The sequence below is a fragment of the Mesoplodon mirus genome, assembly GCF_964341445.2.
Source record: "Mesoplodon mirus genome assembly, chromosome: 7".
NCBI lineage: Eukaryota > Metazoa > Chordata > Mammalia > Artiodactyla > Ziphiidae > Mesoplodon > Mesoplodon mirus.
This window is the reverse complement of record NC_138983.1, coordinates 136,468,992-136,489,869: the sequence shown is the minus strand read 5'-3', so window position 1 is coordinate 136,489,869 and position 20,878 is coordinate 136,468,992. Positions and strand designations below refer to the sequence as shown.

The window sequence follows — 20,878 nt, the reverse complement described above, 5'->3', positions numbered from 1 at the left end:
TAATTTTTCAGCATTCATCTTTGAAGAGCAAGAACATTCTCTTAGGTAACCAGAAATGATCAAATTCAGAAATATAGAAAATACTGTCTTTAATTTAAATTCTGTACTTCAATTCTGTATTTCAGTATAACACTTAACGCTGACATATTGTTATCTAACGTGTGGTCCGTATTCCTATTCTGCTGGTTGTTTCAGTGCTTGCTTTTTCCTCTGCTCCATTTCTTTTCAGTGAATGTGTAATTTGCAAACCAGCCTATAGCTTTTCTGTTCTCTCCTTAACCCGTCTGTAGCATTTGATGCCTTGACCTCCATCGTGAGACTCCCCCCCTTTGCAGCTGTGGCCCTCCCCGTCCTGGCTTCCTCCTGTGCCTCAGACGCCCTCCCCGCACCCCCCTCTCTGCTGAGCCCTCATCTATTCACTATTTCTGCCTCTGCTCCTGCCATTAGGACCCCTCTCCCTCCCCGCCTGCCAGATCTCACCCACCAGCTCTTCTCTGGGGTCTCTCGCCGGGGCTGCTCTAGCCCCCATCTCCACACAGCCACCAGCGTGAGCATCTCAAAACTTTGCTTTTCAGAGCGTTTACCAATTGCCTTCACTTGGAATAAATTTCACAGCCTACCAGGCTCTGTTGCCCCTGGTTTACCAGCTTCCCCTGGTGCTGCAGTCTCTTGTGCCGCTGCTGTCTGGCCCAGCGCCGCCAACAGAAATGTTACGTGAGCCACACGTTCAATTAAAAAAATTGCCGGTACCCACGTGAAGAATAGTAAAAGCAGTTTAATTTTAATAATATATTTTCTTTACGTTGATGTACTCGAAATGTTATTTATTTTTTAAAATAAATTTGTTTAATTTATTTATTTTTGGCTGCACTGGGTCTTCATTGCTGCGCACGGGCTTTCTCTAGTTGCAGCGAGCGGGGGCTACTCTTCGTTGTGGTGCGCGGGCTTCTCACTGCGGTGGCTTCTCGTTGCAGAGCATGGGCTCTAGGCGCGTGGGCTTCAGTAGTTGTGGCACGCGGGCTCTGTAGTTGTGGCTCACGGGTTCTAGTGTGCAGATTCAGTAGTTGTGGTGCACGGGCTTAGCTGCTCCGTGGCATGTGGGATCTTCCCGGACCAGGGCTTGAACCCACGTCCCCTGCTCTGGCAGGCAGATTCTTAACCACTGCGCCACCAGGAAGTCCCTCGAAACGTTATTTTAATAGAGCGTTTGGCTATCTTGGTGGGGAAACTAAAGACTGAAGGAAGGTAACTTTGGAGAAGTGCAGAGGCAAAGAAGTAGAATTTTCATCCAATTTCTATATATCAGCATCAGTAGCATTGAACTCTTGTCTCTTTTCTTGAAGGTCAAATTCCTTATTTCCCTGCAACAGGCAGCGTAATGCGGTGGCTAGGAGCGGCTCTGGAGCTGGACTGCCCAGGTTCAGACCTGATTTCCCCTTTTATTAGCTGTGTAACCTTGCGCAAGGTATTTAATTTCTCCATGCTTCAGGCTCTTCAGTAAAATGAGGATGCAGTAGTACCTTCTTTGTGGGGTGGTTGTGAAGATGAAGTGAGTTAATATATGCAAGGCCCTCCTTATATGGTGACAGTTCCATGTCAGGTCCTGTTCTGAGTGTTTGCTGTTATTCGTTACCTCGGAATATCATTAAAGTGGTTGGAATTAAAAAAAAAAAAAAGAAGGAAACACCGTGTACTTCAGTGCCTCATTTTAGCCTTCTGAGGTTAGCTTCTCCATCTTTCCCCTTAGTTCACTTCGTAGCAACCTGCTCAAATCTAATATTCCAAAACGGACCTCTGTCATCGCGGCTCCCGCAGTGGTACGAGTTGCTCGTGTCCAGTGATCTAGGTACCATGCCCGCCTTCCTGCCCCAGCATCCAAACTAACAGCAGGTCTAATCTTTCTCCCTCGAAATATATCTGAAGTCTCTCTACTGCCATTCACATAACCACTGCTCACTGATCAGCTAATATGTGCCAGCCATTCTTCAGGGTTCTGGAGATACAGTCATGACCTTACATTCTAATAGGGGAAAACAAGGTAATAGACAAGCAAGTGTTTGTTGGTATCAGGCACTATAAAGAGTGAGGAAGGGTAATGGGACTGGAAGTGACGGGAAGGGTCTGGTTGAGAGGTGGTGGCTGGGCAGGGCTTCTCTGTGGAGGTGCATTTGGACAGAGACTCAGTAAGGGTGCGACGAGCAAGCTGTGAAGTACTGGGTGTTAGTAGGAAGCCTTGCAGGCAGAGGGGACTTTAAGGACAAAGGCTTTGCGAAGAGTACGGTATTTCAGGAAAGAGCGTGGGCTGTGGCGGAGTGAGCAAAAGGGAGGCTGGTGGAGGATGAGGCCGAGATACATGGGACCCACAGCGAAGGGCCCTGCAGGCCTCCTGGCGCCTTGGCTCTACCCTGGGTATGTGGGGAGAGGTCCGAGCAGGCCACTGTCGTCCCTCTCCTAGATCACTGCAGTGGTTTTCTTTCTCTTTTTGCTCTCGGCCGTGTTATTCTCCTGCTTTAAACCCTTCAGCTGATTTCCACTGCACTCAGGATAAAGTCCAGGCTGTGCTGTGGGTTCTGTGTGGTGTGACGTCTGCCCAGTTTCACAGGTCATCTCGGCCCCTCCTCAGCTAAGCCTTTCTGCTTTCCTCACAGCAGCATTTCTTCAGGGGTTGGAGTGGGCACATTCTTCCTTGCTTCAGGGCCTGCCTTAGCACGTGCTGTTCCTTCTGCCTTTTCCCTATTTTTATTTTTAAAACTCCTACTTACTTTTTAAGTGTTTACTTTTTAAAAATTCCTACTTACTTTTTAAGTGTTTACTTTTTAAAAATTCCTACTTACTTTTTGTCTCCCAGTAAATTTTTTAAACATATAGAAAAGTTGAAAACCAATATGTATGATGCACATCCGTAAAACTTACCTATGTGTATCAGTTGTTAACGTCTTCCCACAGTTGCTTTGATCGGGCCTCATTTTATGTCACCTTCCTTAGGGGCTCCTTTCCTGATGTCACTCTTCTCGCTCTCTCCGGTGGTTTTAGGTTGGTTTCCTGGCAGCACGTCAGAGAGTCGAGTACTGGCTTATGTGCTTTCTGTCTCTCCCCCTGGACCATAGGCTCCCCTTTCCCCACACTGTCCTCCCATCAGTGCAGAGCTGGCCGCTTCTCCAGCCCTCGCTGATGGGTGGCTGACGGATATGCATGGTTGTGCCTGTTCTTTGCAGATGGACACTTCAACCCCGAGGTGGTCAAGTACAGGCAGCTGTGCTTCCGGTCGCAGTACAAACGCTACCTCAGCTCCCAGCAGCAGTACTTCCACCGGCTGCTGAAGCAGATCCTGGCCTCGCGGAGTGTAAGTGCCCCTGGGAGCTGCATGGGACTCACACCTGGTGACCCAAAGGGGCGGATCAGGGGCAAGAACAAAAGATACCACTGAGGAAGGAAGCTGCGCATCAAGCACTGACACGACCAAGTGCATCCCTCCTTCTTATGATATGTTTTAAGATGTATCCTGATTTCAGATACGTTAGAACAGGAACAAAAGAAGGATACATCTTAAAATTGATGAAATATTGTAGCTTCTGTATTTACCCAGAAAAAGAGGTAGCTTTCAGATCCATGGTGGGTCGTGCAGGAGAACCAGCTTGCCCTCAAGTTCATGTTCGGATGCCTAATGGGTGCCAGGCTCAGTGGCTCTGGGTCTGGACCAGCCTTGGGATGCCTTGGGGCAGAGTAGTTCTGGCTCTTAGTGGTTCTTTAAGCTTCGGTATGGAGATACTTCGGTGTCTGGTATAAGTATTCATTCTCGATGGAGCAGCGCAGCGCTCAGATTGGGGATTTTCCATCATAATCAGCACAGGCCCCTTTTATTTGGAAGGAGGGAACTGAGCTTGCTAACAAAGGAGAGAAGGAAGTGTAGACTCGGGGAACGTGTCAGGACAAGCTGTGGCTGAGGCCGTGCCCCCATCCCATCCGATCTCTCCCAGGACCTCCTGGAGATGGCCCGGCGGAGCGGTCCCGCCCTCCCCTCCCGGCAGAAGCGCCCCTCACCGTCCCGCACCCCCGAGGAGCGGGAGTGGCGCACCCAGCAGCGCTACTTGAAGGTCCTGCGGGAAGTGAAGGAGGAGTGTGGGGACTCGGCCCTGTCATCGGACGAGGAGGGTATGTGTCCTCCGTGCCCCGCACCATCTGTATCTCATCGGTCCGCACCTGCAGCTGCTTGTCTGGTTGGAGGCCGTGGTAGCCATTTCCCCGCGAGGAAGCCATCCCTGTGGTTTGTCTGGGCGCGTGGTGACGCTCAGAGCCGTTGGGTGGCTATGACTGCACACCTCGCCGCCCTTGGCGCTCAGGCACACGCGGGGCCCTCCCAGCAGGTGCTCTGGTCCAGTCAGCTGCTCGAGAGAACCACTGTCCCCGCAGGAGAGTAATAGTGACTGTGACCTCTGCAGTGTGACCCGCCACTGTTGAAGTCTCTCCTCCCGGAAGAGCCGTTGCACTGACTCAAGTGCTGCGGTCCGTCTGGGGAAGGGTCATGAAGCAGTGGTGGAGCCTGGCCTCCCTCTTGTTGGCTTAGCCTTCTTGAGCCCAAAGAGCCACTTACCCAGTCTCCCCTGCTGGAGTCCACAGGCAGGTTGGATTTACAAGAAAACTTTTCTTTTGCAGATCTCAGCTCGTGGCTCCCGAGCTCTCCAGCGCGCTCTCCTAGCCCTGCGGTGCCCCTCAGGGTGGTGCCCACGCTTTCCACCACGGACATGAAGACTGCAGGTGAGTGGGGCTCTGTGGATCTGAGGACTGCCTCGGGGTGGGAAACTGGGTTCTGCCTGCCAGGAAAGCAGAGCGGTGTTGAGGAGACCTGGGGAAGCTTTCGTGTAACTCCACTTCTCCGCCGGTAGGTAGGCCAGCTGGGCTTCTGTCCTTTGTTTTGAAAATTTCTCTTAGGAGCTGATCAGCCGGCATTTTGGCCTCAAGAAAGCAGAATCTTAAAATAACAATATCGGGACTTCCCTGGCGGTCCAGTGGTTAAGACCTCCACGCTTCCACTGCAGGGGGGCTCGGGTTTGGTCCCTGGTTAGGGAACTAAGATCCCACATGCTGCCCGGCGCAGCCCAAAAACAAAGAAAAACAACAACCAAAAAAACCCCCCAAGATAATACTAAGGGATAATTCAATAATAGAACAAAAGGGGCAACCAGAGGCATAGCAGTTTCTTGGCATGTCTGTGAAATTAGAGACTATTTTTAGTTGGGATAGGAGTCAAAGGAGAATGTTAAGGAACTTCTAGGTGTTTTAGGAGCCGCTGAGTACCGAGGTCGTTGTTATTGACGAGTGTACAGAAAAGCAGCAGAGTTGAGCCTGTGACTGTTGCAAGATGGTTGGTACTTGTAGTACACAGGTCAGAAGGGAAACTCAGAACATATCTTACTTTCGAACATTACAAGTGACCAGAAAGATGTGAATTTGAGCATTGTGGAAGTGAATGACCGTCCATGTGGTTTGGTTCCTTTTCTCTCAGATAAAATAGAACTGGGGGACAGTGACCTGAAGATAATGCTAAAGAAGCACCATGAGAAGCGGAAACACCAACCAGTAAGATTGGAGGGGGTGGTCAGTAGGTTTTCAGTCTAATTCCCCGGATCAACTATCCTGGGATGATACAGGGAGTCACTACGTTATCAATCCCCTTTCCTTATCCTTGTTAGGGCACAGGAGCAGCATGGGAGGCCCAGTAACACTAAAGATGTGTGGAGAAGACATGCTTTGACTTTATAAGGCATGCTTACTGCCGTGTCTGATCCAGTCTTTTTTTTTTTTTTTTTTTGCGATACAAGGGCCTCTCACTGTTGTGGCCTCTCCCGTTGCGGAGCACAGGCTCCCGACGCGCAGGCTCAGCAGCCATGGCTCATGGGCCCAGCTGCTCCGCGGCATGTGGGATCCTCCCGGACCAGGGCACGAACCCGTATCCCCTGCATCGGCAGGCGGACTCTCAACCACTGCGCCACCAGGGAGGCCCTGATCCAGTCTTTAGGACGACACTGCTGTGCGAATCCTTTCGTCCGTTTAGCAGGGCTTGGAGAGGCCAGGGAGCTTGTCTGACGCCCGATGGCCACTAAGTGGCAGAGCCAAGCGTCAGAGCCTGTGCTGTTCCCACGTTTTACGTTTCTGTTCCTTCGCTCCACCAAATCGAGGTAACGCTGAGCCAGAGATCATGGTGGAGGAAGGAAAGGCAGTTCATCAAGGCAGAGTGGTGAGATGGGAAGAGTCTCCTGTTGGGGTTAGAACCGAGTTCTGTCTCTGTCTTTTCCACTTACTATGATGTCGGGCAAATCCCTTAACTTCTCTGAATCTGTTTTCAGTCTTTGTAAAATAGCACTTAGCAAGACTGTTTGAAGAGCATATAAGATAAGGAACGCAAAAGAGCTTTATAAACTAAATGCCACACATGAAGGATTGGAGCTCAGTTCTCCCCTGCCCCATTATGAAGAGCAATAGTTTTTATCTCTGTACGTTTTAAATTCAACACAATTTCCTCAAGTACACGTAACATCTAGTTTTATCTGTAAATTGGGAAAATCAACAGTTTTAGCTCCTCTTTTGGACCTCCATACCAAATCTCTGAATATCACGTCTAGGATCACCCAGACCTTTTGACGGGGGACCTGACTCTCAATGACATCATGACTCGAGTAAATGCCGGCAGGAAGGGCTCTCTAGCAGGTAAGTGACGTCCTCTGTAGGTGGCCATCGACTGTGGTGTTAGATTACACAGGCCTCTCTACGTATTGCAAAAGGAAAGGAAACCACAGCATTCTTCTTGCTGATAGCCTTTATATTGTTATTGCCTCTTATGGATTTGTAGGTGGAGAGTGAATATAAAATCAGTACAACGGATCATTGACTTTTTAAAGCACTCATTGAGTTTGGTTTAAAAAAATCAAAACGAAACTATATGTCTTATTACTGAGACTTTTCTTTCTTTTGCTGGTGGGCCTTGGGAAAATAATATACAGATAAGACTCCTCACTTCCTGATGTAGAAAATGCAGTTCTATGACTTGAGTTGCTTTTTTTCCCCCAGCGCTATATGACTTGGCTGTCCTTAAAAAAAAGGTTAAGGAAAAAGAGGAAAGGAAGAAGAAGAAAATAAAAATGATCAAATCAGAGGCAGAGGATCTGGCGGAACCCCTAAGTGGTACTGAAGGGCTCCCACCCCTCTCACAGGCACCGTCTCCACTGGCCATACCTGCTATCAAGGAGGAGTAAGTGAGCAGCGGGGGTCACGGCTCAGGGCTGTCCCCCGAGCTGGTGCTTCTTGAGAGCCCTAGGTCCCAGGGGTCCTGCTGGGGAACGTGTATGGTGTGGGCTTTCACTGAGCTTTTTGATGACGGCTAGGAGGCTTGGAGGACCTAAAGCAACCTAGGCATGTGTTCTTGGTCTTCTTGGTGGTTCTTTTTTTTTTTTTTAATTTATTTATTTTTGGCTGTGTTGGGTCTTCGTTGCTGCGCGTGGGCTTTCTCTAGTTGCGGCGAGTGGGGGCTACTCTTCCTTGCAGTGCGCGGGCTTCTCATTGCGGTGGCTTCTCTTGTTGCGCAGCACGGGCTCTAGGTGCGCAGGCTTCAGTAGTTGTGGTGCATGGGCTCAGTAGTTGTGGCTCGCGGGCTCTAGAGCGCAGGCTCAGTAGCTGTGGTGCACGGGCTTAGTTGCTCCACGGCATGTGGGATCTTCCGGGACCAGGGCTTGAACTCGTGTCCCCTGCATTGGCAGACGGATGCTTAACCACTGCGCCAGCAGGGAAGCCCTTTTTGGTGGTTCTTATATTTTTCTTCCCTCATTAGGCCTCTTGAAGACCTCAAGCCTTGCCTTGGAATCAATGAAATATCTTCCAGCTTCTTCTCTCTTCTCTTGGAGATCTTGTTGCTGGAGGGGCAGGCTAGCCTTCCTATGGTAAGAATTTGGGAAAAGCCAAGCGTGTAGCAGTTTCAGATTGTAGAAATCTTCAGCTCTGGGTTCCCTGCAAAGCTCCGCAGCTGACTTGCTTTGTGACTTGAGCAGACTGGACAGGCATAGCCAGTTCGTTCTGGCACAGCCTTGGAGTCGCTGGCGTGGACTAGACATCTAACCGGGTTCTGCCTTTACTCTCCCTCAGCTAGAGGAGCGAGTTTTGGACTGGCAGTCGTCTCCAGCCAGCTCCCTCAATAGCTGGTTCTCTGCGGCCCCCAACTGGGCAGAGTTGGTGCTACCAGCCCTGCAGTATCTTGCTGGAGAAAGCCGTGGTAAGGTCCTTTGTTCTGTAGGGCCCAGTATTTACCCCGCTTTGTCGGATTCTCATGGTAGACTGCAGCTTTACTGGTTGCATCTGTTGTGGCTTTGCACGATGCGATGCCGTGCCTTGGAGGTGTCTGCTGTCCCGATGCACCATTGGCATACAGCAGTTCTCTTGGAGCTTAGGGGTGTCAGTTGCTCCGCGTTGAGCGGTCCCTCTGACCCGTGTGGCTTGTTCATGGGATCCATTTCTTGCAGCTGTACCTTCCAGCGTCTCTCCGTTCGTTGGCTTCAAAGAGAAAACCCAGCAGTGGAAGTTGCTTGGTGAGTCATGCACGTCACCTACCTGTCAGGGTAGGTTCTCTTTCTCTCGTTTTCTCCCCGAGCTTCTTGTGCCTTCCAGTCACTGTGTGCCAGGAGAATGTCGAAAAAGGCAATATTAAACCTTATTTTGCTCAGTGAAAGAGTCCTTCAAGAAATCCTCAGGGTCTGAGTTCACCCCCGTTGGAGTTGGCTGAGGTGCCATTGCCCTTCAGTTCCGCTGCCCTCTGGGGCTGGCTGAATTGAAATCTGTGGGGTATTTTACAATAGCACCTACATTTACGTCAACCATATCTGTGGTTTTAGGTTAATGTGTAGTAATATAATTGTTTTTCTTTCCTAAAATGGGTTTTGCTATGGAGGATAATGTGTTGGGCAGCCCTCAGTAAGCTACTTCTAAAGAACAGGGTCTTTTTCTAAAAAATTTGTGAAGTCCGACTTACTGTGTAAGTTGTAGTAACGTGTGCCTGAAATAACTTGGTGATGAGAGGAAGATTCAGTGTTGATTTCCTGTGGACATGGACAAACCTTTCTCCACTCTGTCCAGTGGTCTGTGAAGAGAAACCTGGAGAGAAGGTTGTGGAAGTAGTGGATGCGTTCATTGCTTACGACATGGATTAACCTTCTAGGTGTCAGGCACTGTTAAGTGCCGGGGGTGTAATGGTTCGTGAGGTAGACAGCGTGCTCCCCTCGTGGAGTTTGTTTGGGGAACAAATACTCATTCGAATGAAATGACAAACTTAGTCATTCTGTAAGGGAAAAGTGCCGGTAGGGGTGGGCGTTTGTAAGGAGGCATTGGTGTGACATGCGTGTGGAGTCCGGGAGGGCCTTCCTGGGGAAGGTCGTTTGAGCAGCGGTCTTAACAACGACTAGGGATGAGCCAGGCAGGCGGAGGGGAGGCGGCTCCCCATGGGGGGAGCCGTGTGGGTCAGTGACTCGGGTGGTTCCCGTGGAGATCACACAGGCCTGTGCAGAGAGGATGCATGAATTTGGAGCTTTAGGTGGTAAAAGCCGGAGGATGTGGTTGTGGATTGGGTGTGGCGAGTGAAGGAAGACGGCAGTCAGGTGTCACTTCTGCTAGATTCGTACCTGGCGGGTGGGGGTCCGCCATCGACGTAGGCAGCTGGGGAGGACGTCCAGGCCTGGGTGAGGGTGAGGCGCGTGAGTGTAGTTGTGCACATGCTGCCTTGAGCTGCCTTCGGGGTGTTGAAGTGGACACGTTAAGTAGGCAGTGGGTTTAGAGTCCAGATCCACAGTCAGGGTAGACAGCTGTGGGCACATGTGCAGTAAGCGAAGTCAAAGGCATGGGGAGAACGAGGAAAGAGGGCCTGGGACTAAGCCTTGATAAGCTCCGAGGTGGCGGAGGCTGAGTGGGGGCTCGGGAGAGGCAGTGACCGCAGAGTCAGGCGGGAGCTGTGAGGTCTGAGAGTCAGGAGGTGGGGAGTGGTCATTAACCTTCATTGCTCCTAAGGTTCAGGAAGGTCAAGACTGGATTTGTGGGCATGGAAGAAATGATGGCTCCCTTGGAGGAGTGATTCCTTAGTGGGGTGATGCCGGTTGCGGGCAGAGGTGAGCCGAGGCCGCTCGTGAGGCTGGCTGCAGCTCTTCCCGCCTGGCCGGCTGGTGGCGGAGGATCGGCCGGGGGAGGCTGCCCTAATAGGACTAGGTAATACGTGTCTCAAGCCTGTGGGCCAGATGCTTTCCGCTGCGGCTCCTCAACTCTGCCCCGTGCACAGCAGCCAGAGACAGGGTGTAAACAAACGGCCACAGAGCTTTGTTTCCAGAAGCGGTTTGCTGACCTCCACGCACACCGCAGAGGTCTGCACGTTCTGTGCTACCGATCAGGCCCCTTTCCTGCAGGCGGGAAAACGTTTCCCAGTCCCCCTGGTTAAAGAGACAGTGAGTGTGGACAGCGCTTTCTAGAGGTTCGGCGGCGGAGGGGAGCAGAGGAAGCGGGGCTCGTGGCCAGGAGAGGACTTGAGTGTCGGTGGAGAGGGACAGGAGAGGAGGGGACACCTGTCATAGGGTGAATTCCTGGGGGCAGGGGCCGGCCTCAGGTGGCAGGAGGCAGCACATCTGTCCTGGTGGAGGAGGAGCCGTGGCTGCTGGGTCGCGCCGTGGGGAGTTGGGGGGGTGGGTCTGTGGCCTTCCTGTGGGAGGTGGGAGGCCTGCTGTGCGCAGGAAGGGCGGTGGAGAAGGGCGGGGCAGTTGCTGTCCAGCGGGCAGGGAGGCCGGCTAGTGCAGGGCTCGCGGGCAGATTGAGAGCCAGTGACGGTGGCTGTCCGCTCATTGATAGAGATGTTCTCCGGCCTTGTCTCCGGCAGCCACCTGAGTGGAGAGTATGGCTGGTTTAGGACGTGAGCTTTGCTTGACGGAAGTGATGCAGAGACGGAAGGGAGAGGTGTTAGGTATTGCTGTGTTGCTCGGCGTGTCGTTGAAGTGACGGGCGTGGGCCCTCAGCCGAGTGGGGGGAGTGTGAAGGGAGGGGCTGAGGGGGCCGGAAAGTGGGGTGTCTGGACCAGCAGTGCAGTGGAGTCTGGGTAACGTTTTGGTGGGCGAGGGTAGACAGCGGGGAGGGGAGGGGAGGCTGCTGCGGCCAGAGAGCAGGATGCGGGGTTAGTTGAAGGTTCCCAGTCCTGGCCGTGCGCTGCCACCAGTTGGGAAGCTTTTTAAAAACGCTGGTGCCTGGGCCTTACCCACAGGGGTTCTGATTGATTGGTTGAGTGGGGCCCGAGCCTTGGCATTTTTAAAAGTTTCCAGGTGATTCTTAGGCGTAGCCAGGGTTGAGAAACTGGATTAGGCATTTTGACGAGTCCCGTTTTGGGGAATGACAAGGTCCAGTTGTGATAGTGGAGTGAGAGGCTGGAGTGGGGGGAGGAGGCCCCTGAGGTCACGCGACTGAGGAGTTAGGGTGCTGGCTGGACCGTCTGTACGGATGTCCATCCGGACCCTTCAAGTTAATCCAGCAAGGTGAGTGTTTAATCCCTTCCAGTTAATTTCGAGTTAATTTCTGTGAGTGGTGTCAGACAGGGGTCCAGTTTCATTCTGCCTGTGGATGTCCAGGCAGAGGGGTTTTCTGTGTACAGGACCATGGCTACAGGTCCAGACCAGATGTAGATACAGCAAGTAAGGAGGAAGTGGCATCCTTAGGTCATATCCTTATATTATTGTTTTTTGCCTTTTTGTTCTAATAGGCCAGTCCCAAGATAATGAAAAGGAATTAGCTGCACTCTTCCAGCTGTGGCTGGAAACTAAAGACCAGGCCTTCTGTAAGGTATGGTTGTTGAGAACTACGGGCTCTCTCGTGTTGGGCTTCCAGAACCCTGAGTTAGCCAAAATCCTTCAGTCCATTTACCTGTTACTGCTTTCCTTTTCTCCAGCAAGAAAATGAAGACAGCTCAGATGCCACAACGCCTGTTCCTCGGGTGTGAGTATAGTACCCCAATGGAGGATGGTGCCCCAAGAAAGCTCATCTAAGTGCTGCCCTGGTTGTGCTGACACATCCTTGTATGTTAGAGCCAGAGTGGGCTTGGGATGCCTGGATCCACTGGCCCTTATCTGCCTCATCCTCCCTAAGGGGCAGCACGCTCCCAGCGGTAGAGGTGTTTTCCCTGTGAGTCTCTGAGGAGGTGGGATCCACCTGTAGGTGCATGCGTTTCCCCGGTCCCCCCTTCAGTGCCCGCTGGAGAATGGGTTATCCAGCCCATCTTCCTCATTTTGCCTACAGAGAAATGGAGGTGTGAGGGTAAGTGACAGGACCCAGGCTGGGATGTAGGTCTCGACCTCATCCTGAGCCTTTGTTGTATCATCTCATGTGACTGTTTCCAGTCTGTCATGGTCCCTTATCTTTCTCCCCAGCTTTGTGGAGATATAATTGACAAAGCATTGTGTAAGTTTAAGGTGTATGGTGTATTGATTTTATTTATATATGTATATAAACACACATACATATATGTACATATATATATATATATAGTGAAGTGATTACCACAGTAAGGGTAGTTAGCCCACCCCTCACCTTACATGATTACCAGTTCTTTTTTTGTAGGGAGAACATTTAAGATCTTTCTTAGCAACATCCAAGTATATGATGCAGTATTGTTGACTGTAGTCACCATGCTGTTTGTTAGATCCATAGAACTTTCTATAACTTTAACCAGTGTCTACCCATTTCCCCCATCCCCTGGTAACTACCATTCTAGGCTCTGTTTCTGTGAGTTACGCTTCTTTTAGGTTCCACATGTAAGTGAGATCATACAGTGTTTGTCTTTCACTGACTGATTTCACTAAGCATAATACCCTCTAGATCCATCCATGTTGTTGCAAATGGCAGAATTTCCTACTTTTTTTAATGACTGAATAACATTCCACTGTGTGTGTGTGTGTGTGTGTGTGTACACACACATTTTCTTTATCCATTCATCCGTTGGTGGACACTTATCTATCACAGTTGTTTCCATGTCTTGGCTATTGTAAATAATGCAGTGAACATGGGGTACAGATATCTCTTTGAGATAGTGGTTTCATTTCCTTTGGAAATGTTCCCAGAGGTAAGATTGCTGGATCATGTGGTAGTTCTGTTTTCAGTTTTCTGAGAAACGTCCATGCTGCTTTCCCTAACGGCTGCACCAGTTTGCATTCCCACCATAGTGCACAAGGGTTTCCTTTTCTCTGCATCCTCACCAGCACTTGTTATTTCTTGTCTTTCTGGTAATAGTTACTCTAATGGATGTGAAGTGATATTTCATTGTGGTTTTGATTTGTATTTCCTTGATGATTAGTGATGTTGAGCACCTTTTCGTGTACCTGTTGGTCATTCGTATATCTTTAGAAAAATATCTGTTCAGGTCCTTTGCCCGTTTTTTAATTGGATTATTTGGGTATTTTGCTTTTGAGTTGTAGGAGTTCCTTAAATATTTTGGATATTAACCTCTTACACGTGTATAATTTGCAAATATTTTCTGCCATTCTGTAGGTTGCCTTTTCATTTTGTTGATGGTTTTCTTTGCATAGAAGCTTTTTTTAAAAAATAAATTTATTTATTTTATTTTTGGCTGTGTTGGGTCTTCATTGCTGTGCACGGGCTTTCTCTAGTTGCGGCGAGCGGGGGCTACTCTTTGTTGTGGTGCACAGGCTTCTCGTTGCGGTGGCTTCTCTTGTTGCAGAGCACGGGCTCTAGGCACACGGGCTTCAGTAGTTGTGGCACACAGGCTCAGTATTGTGGCTCGTGGGCTCTAGAGCGCAGGCTCAGTAGTTGTGGTGCACGGGCTTAGCTGCCCCAAGGCATGTGGGATCTCCCTGGACCAGGGCTTGAATATGTGTCCCCTGCATTGGCAGGTGAATTCTTAACCAGTGTGCCACCGGGAGGGCCCCTGTACAGAAACTTTTCTTTGAGGTAGTCCTCCTTGTTTATTTTTGCTTTTGTTCCTTGTGCTTTTGGTGTCATCTCCAAAAAATCATTGCCAAGATCATTGTGCAGGAGCTTCTTCCCGATATTCTCTTCTAGGAGGTTTAGTTTCAGGTGTTACGTTGAAGTGTAATCCATTTCAAGTTAATTTTTGTGAATGGTTTAAGGTAGGGGTCGCGTTTCATTCCTTTGCTTGTGGTTGTCCAGTTTTCCCAGCATTGTTTATTGAAGAGGCTGTTCTTTGCTCATTGAGTATTCTTGGCTCCATTTGCCAAGTATTAGTTGACCATATATGCAGTGGTTTATTGTTTGGCTCTCAGTTCTGTCCCACTGGTTTATGTGTCTATTTTTATGAGAGTACCATACTATTTTGATTACTGTAACTTTGTAACATAGTTTGAAATCAGCAAGTGTGATGTTTCCAGCTTTGTTCTTTCTTGGGATTGCTTTGGCTGTTCAGGGTCTTTTGTGGTTCCATACACATTTTAGGATTGTTTTCTTCTATTTCTGTGAAAAGTGTCATTGGAATTTTCATAGCGATTTCATTAATCTATAGATAACTTTGGGTGATATGGGCATTTTAACAGTATTCTTCCAATCCTTGAACATAGAGTATCTTTTTACTGTGTCTTCTTCAATTTCTTTAATCAAAGTCTTGTAGTTTTCAGTGTAGAGATCTTCCACCTCCTTGGTTAAATGTATTCTAAGTGTTTTATTGCTTTGATGCTGTTGTATAGCTCTTTAGTTAGATTCCTGAACACCAGCACTCAGGATCAACCTGAAAGTGGCAGAACCATTGCCTTACATAATAGAACTCAATATCTTTTTTTCTCTTCTTTTTTTTTTTTTGGCCGCACTGCGTGGCTTGTGGGAACTTAGTTCCCCAACCAGGGATCAAACCCGGGCCCCAGCATTGAAAATGCAGAGTCCTAACCACTGAACTGCCAGGGAATTCCCTGATCTCACTTACTTGGTACTTTTGCCTAGGAAGCAGAAAAACCACCCTTGTCATCGTACAAATTTGAAGTCCTTTGTTCCTCTAGAGCTGAATTCTTTGTTGCCTTTAGATTAGGCTTACTTAGCAACAGTACTGAAAACAGCAGGTAAAACACGATGTCAGTTTCTTTCCCACCTACCCAATACCTTTCTGGATTTCTAAGAATCAAGTAATTTTGCAAATACCAACAGGAGCTACTGGGCAGGATCTGGAAAGTGGACTTCTGACCTTTGCAAGATAAGAGCACGAATGAACAAATAGAGCACTTGTGTCGCACAGGATGTGGTTCTGGGTGCTGGAGAGGGGGCGGTGGCCCCAGTGGTTTGGGGTGCTGGAGAAGGGGTGATGGACCCAAAGGTCTTTGTGTTCCAGAAGAACTGACTATGTGGTGCGGCCAAGCACGGGAGAGGAGAAGCGAGTTTTTCAGGAGCAGGTAAGAAAAAGCTGGAACCCAGTGTAAATCTCTGTATCTGTGAGGCCATGAGGTGAGAAGCTCTGAGCCTGACTGTCCTTGAGTCCAAATTCTTGGAAGCAACTCACACCCTTAACCTTGCTATTCCACGGGTTGGGATTGCTTTTGGGGGGCAGAGATGGTGTGAGGAAGGGAATGAAAAATGGTCTAATGGTTTTTGCTTCTAGATACAAAACAACACATTTACCTCTTGATCCGTTTGCTAGTGGCTGGCTTTTGGGGACCATCCTTTTCCCACTGTGGTCGGCTCAGTGTTCCTAGTGGAACAGCCTGTTTGCTTTTTACTTTAAGTTCTCCGGGCCGACCCCTTCCTGTACGGGGTGGTTAGAGAGAGCCCCCGTGACTGACTCAGGAGCCTCGTCCCATCTCTTGGCAGGAGCGTTATCGGTACAGCCAGCCCCACAAGGCATTCACCTTCCGCATGCACGGCTTCGAGTCCGTGGTGGGGCCCGTGAAGGGCGTGTTCGACAAGGAGACATCGCTGAACAAGGCGCGGGAACACTCCCTGCTGCGCTCCGACCGGCCCGCCTACGTCACCATCCTGTCCCTGGGTGCGTGCCTCCGTCTGCTGTCCCCCCCCCCCCGCCCCCATTGCAAAGGCTGGAGGGTCAGCGTAGCTTCAGGAAGATTTGCAGTTTGGGACGCGGAAGGAGGGATTCTGCCCAGAGGTCTACACAGAATCCGTGTTTCCTCCCTGGGGTCTGGGCTCATGTTTACCTTCCTTCAGGGACTGTTCACTGGCTGCTGAACGGTTAGCTTAGGTGTCAGAATTTGCTTCCTCCAGACTAGGATTCCTTCAGAGGTGAGGTTTTTAACCTTTTTTGTGCCACAGATGGCTGGCAGTCTGGTAAACTCTGGACCCCTTCTCAGAATTAAGTTTTTAAATGCCTAAAATAAGATGCACAGAGTTACAAAAGAAACCAGTTATGTTGAAATTGTCATCAGAATATTAAAACAGATCTATGGTGCAGAAATGTATGTTTTTATTACGATATTAAATGACAAGATCTAGTGGCAGGTCGTCTGACTCCTCTAGTTCCCAGCTAGTGATGAGCGGAAGTGATACTTTGGGTTGTCTGCAGCAGCTGTGCCGTGATAAGAAGATGTCTGATTTCCACCACAGCGTCCCGGCACTGCCATCATATGGTTGGCAACATGCCAACAAAGGTTATGCCCACCTTGGTTCACAATGGAAGGAAATGCTGAATTTCAGTTAAAGTTGTAACTCTTTTCTGCCTGAGTTCCTTGGACGCACTGAACTCTCAGGGGTCCTGGGTCTTCAGCCTTGGCTGAAAGTGTGAAGGATGTGGAAGAAGCTGCCCGCAGAGGGCCATGTCCACCTGCTGCTGGTCAGCAGTTGGGGGACAGCTCCCCCGGGGAGCCCCGCTGACGCTCGGACTTTGCTGTTTCTGGTGTCAGTTCGCGATGCGGCGGCCCGGCTGCCCAACGGGGAGGGCACGCGGGCGGAGATCTGCGAGCTGCTCAAGGACTCCCAGTTCCTGGCTCCAGACGTCACCAGCACTCAGGTAGGAGAGGAAGGGCTGCTCGTGTTTTGTTCCAGGATGGATTTAAGGGAGCTTACAAGGAGATACAAGATAGAATAACGTAAACCAGAAAAAAAAAAACTGATGGGGAATTCCCTGGTGGTCCAGTGATTAGGACCCGGCACTTTCACTGCTGAGGGTCCAGGTTCAGTCCCTGATCGGGGACCTAAGATCCTGCAAGCTGTGCGGCGCAGCCAAAAAAAAAAAAAACTGATGGAGAGGAAAGGAGGCCGTCTTGAGAAAGGTGAGCAGTGCTGCCCCTCAGCCTGGCCATTGGCGAGGCGCTCCTCCTCTCAGCTCACCATCTTCAGGGCACAGCACCTCCATCTCTCAGGACTCATAGTTTCTTGTTTTGCCGAGTGATGGGGTTAGCCATTGGGGGGTAGGATCTGTGTGTTGGCGGTGCCTCTCACCCAGGGATTTTCCCTGAGTCTGAGCCTGCGTGGTCCTTCCTCTTTGTCCTGGGTCTCAGGTGAATACAGTGGTGAGTGGTGCCCTGGATCGGCTGCATTACGAGAAGGACCCGTGCGTGAAGTACGACATCGGACGGAAGTTGTGGATCTACCTGCATCGGGACCGGAGCGAGGAAGAGTTCGGTGTGTGTGCCCAGCCAGCTGAGGGCTGCCTCTGCCCTCCTGCCCCAGCTCCACTCTTCTTCTCATTGGCATGCGGGCAGGACAGAGCTGTAGAGGCGGGTTAGCGCCCTGGCTCTTGGTGAGACCACCCTCCATACTGTGCTGAGGTTAAGCTGTTGCTGAAGCTTCCCACTCTTGTCCACAGAGCGGATCCACCAGGCCCAAGCAGCTGCAGCTAAAGCCAGGAAAGCCCTTCAGCAAAAACCCAAGCCCCCATCCAAGGTGGTAAGTGACCTCGCAGGATGGCGGCGGAGGGGCTGTGGTGTCCCCGCGGGCCTTGCTCACGCCCGCGTCCGTGCGCTCCCTGTCCTTGTGCAGAAGTCCAGCAGCAAGGAGGGTTCAGTGAAGGTCCTCAGCGCTGGCCCTTCCGAGCAGAGCCAGCTGAGCCTCAGCGACTCCAGCATGCCCCCCACCCCGGTCACGCCTGTGACCCCCACCACTCCTGCTCTGCCCGCCACGCCCATCTCCCCCCCGCCCGTGCCGTCAGTGAACAAAAGTGGCCCCACGACTGTCTCGGAACCGGTGAAATCCACTTCGGGGTGAGCGCTTCCATTTCCTCTCCAGCTTTCTCCCTCCAGGGTTCTTTTGAATCCGTATCCTAAGTTCTCTGTGTTGTTTCCCTGTGTGTTCTTTACAGTGTTCTTCTCGTGTCTTCGCCAACGATGCCGCAGCTGGGAACCATGCTCTCCCCGGCGTCCACCCAGACTCCACCGAGTTCTCAGGCTGCTGCCCGTGTCGTGAGCCACTCCGGCTCGGCTGGACTCCCCCAGGTGCGGGTGGTGGCCCAGCCCAGCCTTCCTGCTGTGACTCAGTCAGCGGGGCCGGCACCGACGCTGCCGCAGATTACAGCAGGACCGCAGATTCGCGTGCCGGCCACGGCCGTGCAGACCAAAGGCGGGCCCCAGGTAAGGAGGGGTGATGAGTCTGCCAGGCAGTCTGGGTCAGGACCCAGGACCCAGGTAACTGCTGCTGACGATGATGTTTATCACAACAGCTCATTTAATGTTCAAAGCCTGGTAAGCAAGTTATAAGTTGTGTTTTATTGAATACGTGTCGGGAATCAGAACTTTGGGAAGTGTAGTGATTTACGCAGGATTGTGACATCAGGACCCTGGTAGATAGAGGTGGGATGTAAATCCAGGCCTGTGACTCTAGGTCTCAGGCTCCTTCCCTTGTGCCTCTAGGCTTAGCCAGGCCACTAACTGCTGTGCTTTAGACAAGGGTCTCCTGCCTCAGGTCCCTCTGTTGTAAAAGGGGTATAACGTTTGCCCTCAGTGTGTAGGGGTGAAATGAGATGTTAAATGAGAAAGTGTTCCTGAAAGTTAAGACGTTCTACCTAAGCGTGAGAACTCCGCACTGTTCATCTTAGAGGGTGGTGCGCCCTCGGCATTGTTAGATTAGAAGCCCTCTTACAGGAACGCTTCCTGGGTGGTGACAGGTGGAGACCACTCCACGTGCTGGTCTGCGGCTTAGTGTCTAATTAAGCTCTTGCCCTCCTGCCCTGAACTAGACAGTAATGGCCACCGTTCCAGTCAAAGCTCAGACCGCGGCGGCCGCCGTGCAGCGACCGGGGCCGGCGGGGCTCACGGTGACAAGTCTCCCTGCCGCAGCCAACCCTGCGAGCAAGCCGGCCACCAGTTCTCCTGGGGGCTCTGCTCCGAGCACCCCCGCGGCTGCCGTCATTCAGAACGTCACAGGACAGAACATTATCAAGCAGGTGGGTGCACGGCTGTCCGGGTGGGTCTGACTCCTTTGTCCAGAATCAAAGGGTAGTTGGAGATCTTAGTGGCTTGTGACCTTTGGTCCTTAGTTCGTAGGTATTTCAAGCGTGAGTTTCCAGCAAGGGCAGTGCAAGCTTGGTAGGTGCCAAAGAGGTTTTTTTTTTTTTTTTCCTGTTTCTTTCCATGTAATTCAGCATTTAGTAGCTGAGTTTCTTGATTTGGAGTAGACTCTTCATGCATTTACTTAGCTAAAACCCTATAGAATAACTTGAATGTCATTCTCATAACACCCCACACAGGGCAGGCACTTTTGTTATCCCTATTTTACTGTTGAAGAAATGGGACCACTAATGACGAAGTAACGTTAGTTTTTTCATCAGATGTTTATTGGGTGCTTTTTGTGTGCCGGCCACTGTGCAGAGTGTTGGGGGCTGAGTCTGTGTATCACCCAGACCAGGCCCCTGCCTTCCTGAGGCTCCTAGTGTCATAGAGAAGACCTCTCTGGTGAGAAGGCTTGTGAGAGCGGTGAGCGAGGCGGGAGAGTGTGCGGAACCGTGCTTGCTTGGGGTCAAGCATCCCAGGCATGGGAACAGCACGTGAAAAGGCCTCGAGTTGGGAACGTTTGAGGAACGACAGGAAAGCTGTTGGAGGCTCCGTGAGCAAGCGCGCAGGTGTTAGAAGGCGAGGTTGCCAGTGGTTAAGTCATGTCAGACTTTGCTTTTAATTTAAATGTGATGGGAGCCATCGGAAGATTGTCAGCCAGGATGACTTGACCTAGTTTACATTTAAAGAAATCTAAAGTCCATTCCACTGCTTTTGCGTGGAATGGACTTTAGGGGCCAAGGGTGGAAGCAGGGAAGCCAGGTGGGAGGGAGTTGCAGCCGTGCAGGTGGGCGGTGGGCTGGGCTTCGAGCAAGGGCCTGGCGGTAGAGCAGTGTGATTTCCTGGTGGTTTGAGGACGGGGTCAGGAATGACCCTGTGGCTCTTGGCTTGAGTGACTGGGTGGGCGGTACTGTCAATTCACTGAGACAGAAGGAAACACTGTGGTGTGGAGACCGAGACAGGCTGAGAGGAAAGTGTGCTCATGAAGTCCGTAGCAGCACCAGGCGTGTGAAGGGCAGTGAGACGAGGCCTGAGAAGTGACCGCTCAGTGGACGTGGATAGTGAGTGAACTCGACGGATGGCATGAGTGGTCCAGTAGAGGGGGGACGGCTCACGAGACACAGAGTCCCCCGCCTGGAAGGATCGCACCTGTTGCACGTGGACATTGGCCGTAGGTAGGGGTTGGTGGGTGGACCCGGGAAGTCTGGCCCCGGGGCTCATGCCCTTTCGTGCCGGGCCCTGGTGCTGCGTCAAAGTGGAGGTCGGCACAGCAGTGAGGCGTTTCTGAGACTGGGGGGGAAATGCGAGTGTGTGTTGTAATATTTACAGGTGATTACGTGGTGATGCTAGGGGATTCCTTTTACACGTAGAAGTCCTCTTCTAGGTTAGAGACGTGGAGCAGTCCAGTCGGCCTCTCTGTCTTTGGGTTC

General features: G+C 50.9%; 1 protein-coding gene across 2 annotated transcripts in view; it reads left to right on the top strand.

Moving 5' to 3' along the window:
- The window catches only part of NFRKB (nuclear factor related to kappaB binding protein), a 35,963-nt gene that overhangs the window by 8,517 nt on the left and 6,568 nt on the right, over window positions 1-20,878 (top strand). The window contains exons 5-23 of one of the 2 annotated variants that reach the window (XM_082627964.1): window positions 3,216-3,343; window positions 3,978-4,152; window positions 4,654-4,755; window positions 5,504-5,577; window positions 6,621-6,705; window positions 7,066-7,246; window positions 7,823-7,931; window positions 8,134-8,260; window positions 8,508-8,573; window positions 11,765-11,844; window positions 11,951-11,997; window positions 15,350-15,407; window positions 15,823-15,997; window positions 16,866-16,972; window positions 17,463-17,586; window positions 17,771-17,850; window positions 17,944-18,164; window positions 18,263-18,530; window positions 19,136-19,342. In XM_082627964.1, the coding sequence (XP_082484090.1) occupies window positions 3,216-3,343; window positions 3,978-4,152; window positions 4,654-4,755; window positions 5,504-5,577; window positions 6,621-6,705; window positions 7,066-7,246; window positions 7,823-7,931; window positions 8,134-8,260; window positions 8,508-8,573; window positions 11,765-11,844; window positions 11,951-11,997; window positions 15,350-15,407; window positions 15,823-15,997; window positions 16,866-16,972; window positions 17,463-17,586; window positions 17,771-17,850; window positions 17,944-18,164; window positions 18,263-18,530; window positions 19,136-19,342 (2,414 nt within the window). Of the gene's footprint in view, window positions 1-3,215; window positions 3,344-3,977; window positions 4,153-4,653; window positions 4,756-5,503; window positions 5,578-6,620; window positions 6,706-7,065; window positions 7,247-7,822; window positions 7,932-8,133; window positions 8,261-8,507; window positions 8,574-11,764; window positions 11,845-11,950; window positions 11,998-15,346; window positions 15,408-15,822; window positions 15,998-16,865; window positions 16,973-17,462; window positions 17,587-17,770; window positions 17,851-17,943; window positions 18,165-18,262; window positions 18,531-19,135; window positions 19,343-20,878 lie in introns of both variants that reach the window. The other variant, XM_082627963.1, reaches the window with a different exon arrangement.